The 6,380-nt window shown below is 36.9% G+C and overlaps 1 protein-coding gene across 1 annotated transcript in view; it reads right to left on the reverse strand.

Moving 5' to 3' along the window:
• The window catches only part of car15 (carbonic anhydrase 15), a 7,208-nt gene extending 3,615 nt beyond the window's left edge, over positions 1-3,593 (reverse strand). Inside the window, exons 1-7 of the mRNA XM_082157896.1 lie at positions 2,171-3,593; positions 1,981-2,007; positions 1,700-1,876; positions 870-1,015; positions 682-774; positions 525-591; positions 274-434 (exon numbers count right to left, since the gene is read on the reverse strand). Of these exons, the coding sequence (XP_082014022.1) occupies positions 274-434; positions 525-591; positions 682-774; positions 870-1,015; positions 1,700-1,876; positions 1,981-2,007; positions 2,171-2,228 (729 nt within the window). The 5' untranslated portion in view covers positions 2,229-3,593. The remainder of the gene's footprint in view (positions 1-273; positions 435-524; positions 592-681; positions 775-869; positions 1,016-1,699; positions 1,877-1,980; positions 2,008-2,170) is intronic.
• Positions 3,594-6,380: the final 2,787 nt, after the last annotated feature.

Here is a 6,380-nt window from a genome sequence, read left to right on the forward strand (position 1 = left end):
GCCTACTCACCCTCATGTCGTTCCAAACCCGTAAGACCTTCGTTCATCTTCGGAACACAAATTAAGATCTTTTTGATGGAATCAGAGAGCTTTCTGACTATTTTAATTTTTGGGTGAACTATCCCTTTAATTCTGTTTTCTGTTCTGCATTATAGCACCCTTGTGGCAAGACTGAAAATGCAAGCATTGCATTATGAAGTGTAAAAAATCTAGAAGCATTTTTGTTTACATACTATATTTGCGTAGATTATATTTCGGACTTTAATGTCTTACCTGAGTCCATGAGATATGGACAGGCACTTCATACACGGTCCACAACACCACCTGTGAACAGGGCGGCGTTGTGAGACTGCCATGATAACGGTAATACTGCGTTAGGTTGTTCTGAGGTAACAGATTTACCAAAGGAAATGGTCTTATCGATTTTGTTTGTCCTAGAAAGAAAATGAAAATATTTAGTTTTAACTTCGGCAAATAGCCTACTCAAATATTTTACTTTTAAAATGTTTATAGTCTCAACTAACCTTTGTAGGCAACAAAAGGAAGTGCACTTGAGATGGACTGGAAGTTTTCATTATGCAAATATGTCACCTGTCGTAGTATTAAAGATAAAACACAAACCAGTGGTGATAATGTTTATTGCATTGATGAAATGTTACTTCAGATAAAACTACATCTTACATCAACAAAGATGCCAAGCACGGCAAGTCCAGTTGGGTCTTCAAGTGCAGAGGTCAAGTTCGGATGTGTGGATTTGATGTTGACTATGTGCATCTGCGCACAAACCATACGGACAAACGTTACAAAAAAAAAACGTAAAGTGAACATAATTGCTTAGTTTTCAAATAAAGACAACGGAAGGCCCAAACCTCCATAGGAAACCTCAGGCTGTCCAGAGTGTGTTCTGATCCGTTTGAAGAGACGCTTCCCCAATGGAAATGCAGCTGGATTGTGCGGTAAGTCCCAGGAAGCCCTCCACCACTCACCTGCATGCCGTTCCCCACCTCCAGCACAACTACAACCAAAGACACGCTTCAGACTGAAACCAGATGAGCTACAACTATCATTCACAGGGAACCCTCCAATAATACGTAGCTACACCTTGAAGATTCCTGGGATAAAAGCTTCCAAACCATCTTTCTAAAGGTCAATAGACTGCAACTTTCAGTTTCCAGAGGTAAAAACTGCATTAATTTTCACCACAGGAAAACTATTTTTAACTTAACTTACAGGTCTAATCCTTTCAAGTCTGTACTGTGAGTTCCGAGGTTGTTAATCAATGTTATGTGCTTTTGTGTAAGCCATTTTTAAAATATTAAAATAATCATGATTAACATCTGAATTTGTGAAAACTACATTACCCATAATGCTCTACAAAAAATTTGACTAATCAGCGAGTTGTTGAGAGCAAATGAAAGAATGGTTGTGAGGAGCATGAAGAATCATTTTCCCACATAAATCGAGTCCAGAGCTTAAATTCATTGAAAGTCTTTGGGATGTGCTGGAGGAGACTTTACACAGTGCTGGACTCTTGCATTGTCAATACAAGATCTTGACCAAAAATTGATGCACCTCTTGATGGAAGTAAATGACATGTTATGATGTTATTTCAAGAAGTGCATAAAATTTTGGTCAATAATACTTCCAAAACCAGCTGAAAGAGTGGACGGGCACTAAGGCAATCTATAGAATCACTTACCAGAGTGACCCTGGTTTGTCAGCCACCATTGGCCTTTATGAGTCAAATTAAAACCCTCCAGATGCAGCGAGTCCAAAGAATCGTTCTTCATCAGCTGACGGTCCAGGTTGATCGGAGAGTGATGGCTCTCCAGAAGAGGATGGCAAGAGGGGTAGTTGTCTCCCCATGCATATGGATCTACCAAGAACAATTACATCTTGTTTCATGTCATGACAATACTAGTATTGACTAAATGAGTACTTTTTGTCTTTTTTAAGACACATACAGCTCAAACAACTCACCACAGTGCTCTTCATCATAACAGAAGTCTGAGGGAAAAACAGTTCAAATCTTTATCAAAGTTTATAAAATCACTTTTATTTCAGTCAAAGGCATAATCCCTTAAAAGTAAAATGGCAATATAGCAATGTAGGAAAAGTTTTGCCAACAGTACCAGAAAGGAAATGTATCATTGAATCTCCTGTCACTCACCGTCATCACTGTGTGCCAATAAAATCACAGACAACATCAGCATCAGAAGTAACATCATGCGCTTAAAATGAATAAATATGTTCCCACCGGTCTTTCACCCCCAAAAATAGAAAAGACACAGAAAACGGGGGTTTAAGTAGTGATCTTCTTGGATGGAGGTAGGATGTCAGGGTTTTTTTCTGACCGTGCTCATTTGAGCGTGTCGCTGCCACTGCGCTCGTCCACAGTCTCAGACAAATAACACTTGTTGAACGAGGAACCAGAGAAGTGAACACTGACCATATGCATTGAACAAAGCAGTGAAGTTTAAAGTAATGCAAATAGAAAGTTTTACCAAGGTTTTACTGTGGCACCAAAAAGTATTTGAACATCTTAAGTCACACACTTTTTTTTTTTTTTTAAGAAACTGATACTTTTATTCAGCAAGGACACATTAAATTGATCAAAAGTGACAGTAAAGAAAAATCTATTTCAAATAAATGCTGTTTCCAAGAATCCTGAAAAAAAAAAAAAAGTTGGTTTCCACAAAAATATTAAGCAGCACAACTGTTTGAAACATCACAATGACAATTGATACTGAAGACTGGAATAATGGCTGCTAAAAAAATTCAGCTTTGCAGGTATAATATTTCAGTAAAATATAATATAATATACAAGACATTTTAATATATATTCTAAGTTGTATTCAGTTACAACTTAAAATTGATTAAAATGACAATTTAGCAAATTGATATTTTTTATTGAATGTAATGACATTTAGGCATCTTAAAGAGTCTAAATACGTTTGTGGGCCACTGTATATAAAACAATATAGTTCTTATGAGACATCACAGTAAATCCTTTATTTGGGAATGTCACAACTATGTCACTGATGTCTAATCTCTGGAGGAGGAGAATTCCCAGGAAGCTTGTGGAACCAGCTTTTACATCAGGGAACTGAGTATTTCCTTACATTTGGGATCCCCCCGTTGACTCACATGACATTTAAGAGCGATTGATTTCCAGGACGGACAGGGAAATCTCAGAGAAGGCTTTAAAATGTTCAGAGGACTCGTTCTGGATTAAAGTCATCACATAAAAGAATCAAATAACACACGTTATGAGATCTTAAAGAGGCTATTATATAGAATTCAGAGATTGTGCTCTCACAACATATAAAGAGAGCGAAATATGATTCAAGGACCTCGATATTCACGTCAAAGTGGTTTTTCGTTCTTGGCTCAGAAGTAAAAAGAAGCTGAAAATACCGTTGCAGTGATAGCCTATATACTGTTAATGAACATCCCGACGCCAGCAATGTTACGATGAATATATCAATATGTGCTGGGCACTTGACTCTCAATTAGCTACAAAATAAACAGAATAATGACAGCGGTGAGAAAACAGAAGTTAAGAAAGTGAAAGGTAAAGATAATTTCAATGAATCCCTTTTCTCTGCTTGACACATTGACATTACAATACAGAATTGTTCTTTCAGCATTATCCTGAACATTGTATAAGTATTTATTTCACGTGCCATTGAACGAAAGAGAGGCTCTAGCATCAATGTCACATCCATTGGATTTTCCTGGCAAAAACATCCCGAATCCTTCACATATAAAGCAGTCTACAGGCTTTCATAGACAACCTAAATCAGGGAAGGTCTCGTTTTTTTAAAGGGGTGGTTGATTATGATTTCACTTTTCTAACTTTAGTTAGTGTGTAATGTTGCTGTTTGAGCATAAAATACATCTGCAAAGTTACAACGCTCAAAGTTCAAAGCAAAGGGACATATTTGCTTTTAAAGAAATTCCTTTTCAAAGACAAAAGGCTGGTTGGGACTACACGATTCCTCCCGAGTTAGTGACATCACCAACCCCAGAATTTACATAAACCCCGCCCCCGGAACACAATTTAATGATTATCAAGACAGAATATGCTAATCAATGACTAGAAGATAACTACACACATAAGCTACATAAATTCATCAACTAACCATACAGAAACGTCCTGTTGCTTTTACATGTTGTCACTTCTTGAGTCTCTCCATCATTATCTGACTCCGGTTTGAACAAAAAAGGCTAAACGTTTGTGAAATTTTCAGTGCATGTCTGTGTGAGGTAAAAGGACACAAGCTGTTGAAGCTCCGCCCTCTGTGCCGCGAGCAGCAGCTCATTTGCATTTAAAGGAACAGACACAAAACGGTGTGTTTTTGCTCACCCAAAAGTGACAATTTTAACATGCTATATAAAAATATCTGTGGGGTATTTTGAGCTAAAACTTCACATACACACTCTGAGGACAACAGAGACTTATTTTACATCTTGTCAAAAAATACCACCCCTTTAAAGTTTTGTTACAAGCCATTCACACATTGGCAATAAAAAGTGATTAAAGGTATGGTAGGCAATTGTGGAGAGGCTAGCAATAGCGAGCTAGCTTTGAAAGCATGAGATCCCACCCTCCGTTCAGAGCATCTCCAAAGACACGACTCCTTCAAAACACATGAATGCGTACAGCAGACTTCAAACCGTCACAAGACGAGAGACAGCATTAAACTACCTCATGTCTCAAAGCACATAACATTAAAATAATAATGAACGTAATCAACTTACAGAGCTCTAGTTGTACCACCTGACTGATGCAGGTTCATTTCAGCATTGATAGTATTGAAGTAGAAATGCATAATCCTGTCTGAGTCTGAGGACAGAATGCAATGACTGGACGTACATTTTTTGGTCCTGACTTCCACAGAAGATATACATGTACATGTTTTAATATTTAGATCACTTCTATTATTGATTGCTATCAGGATGTGAAGAGAGTTTCAACCAGTTTAACCTAAAGGGTTTATAAAACAAATTGCATAACCTACCTTTAATACTTGAAAGTTGGTACATAAAGCCCCTTTAAACTCCCAATTATGCAGAAAGAAAATTGTCGTCATTTAACAAAAGGAACCCAAACACAGCTATCCTTCATGGTACAATTTATTTGGCATTTGATTAGATGTACAACTACTTCAGAGAAAAAAAGCCCTCTGAAAAAAGAAAAAAAAGAAGCAGTACATGACATAAAAAAGAAAAATAAATTCAAGAATCGACAATTTTACCAACTGTTGCATTCTACATAAAATATTTCATGATGCTTTTTTTCCATTGTTGCACCACAAAGTCTATCTAAAAGAAATTCTACTTTTTAATTTAAAAAAAGTTTGCAAATGGTATGTGGGAAAAGAGTAATCAGATGTGTCTCGAACCTCAGTTTGCAGACGAGCGTCTGTAAGCATAGCAGAAATGAAGAGTACAACAGCAGAAGAGACGTCCTCTCTGCATGCGCAAAAGAGTTAAACATGCAACCGTAGGTCTGTAAAACATTCATGCCAACTTTTACATTACACACGACCAATCCACACACTTATACACACATTTAACAAGCACACACAAAATAAAAAGCAAACTAATGTTCACAGGATTGTCTGTGCTGATGAAACCCTGAAATTAAATGCAAAACAAAGACTATACAGTGAAAGAACATTTACCTGGATGATAGAAACGTCTTCATGATGTCACATACTCCGTTATTTTGGTGCTGGTGATGGATCTTGAAGAAAAAGGGATCTGTGTGCCACATTAATTTGTCTTTGTATTTCATTCAGCCCAGCACAGCAGGACCGTGTGCTTTTGATGTGCAAAAACATCTTTGTATGAAATGCCTGATTGCCATTTAGTTTGGGCTTTTTGTTGCATTTCCAGTCCAAAAAAAAAAGAAAAAAAAAGGTATGTTCCCATTTACAAAATCCAGGAATCAGAATAACAACTTTTTGAAAGCAGTGTTCATTTCAGTCAGCAACAATGCAGACAAAATCTAACGTTCATAAATTATGCACTTCATTAAATACATATTTAATTCACTGGAAATGTCCAAATGGCAATTAAGTAGTCTGTTAATTGTTAAATGACCAAAAAAAAAGAAAAAAAAAAGAAGAAGTTTTGCTGTTACATACATGTACATTTATGCGCTCATGTGTGCAAATACACGCTCACATTTACTTTGTGTTAAGTAACAAACGGTTTACTTCATTGTGATTTACACATTGAAACAACATTGAGAGAAGAGCAGAGCACTTAGCTTACAGATGCTGAAAATGAACACACACACATACATACCACACACACACGCACACGCACACACACACACACACAGACAGACAGACCATAAAAACAAAACT

This window comes from Leuciscus leuciscus (genome assembly GCF_965113295.1).
Source record: "Leuciscus leuciscus genome assembly, chromosome: 24".
In the NCBI taxonomy this organism is placed as follows: domain Eukaryota; kingdom Metazoa; phylum Chordata; class Actinopteri; order Cypriniformes; family Leuciscidae; genus Leuciscus; species Leuciscus leuciscus.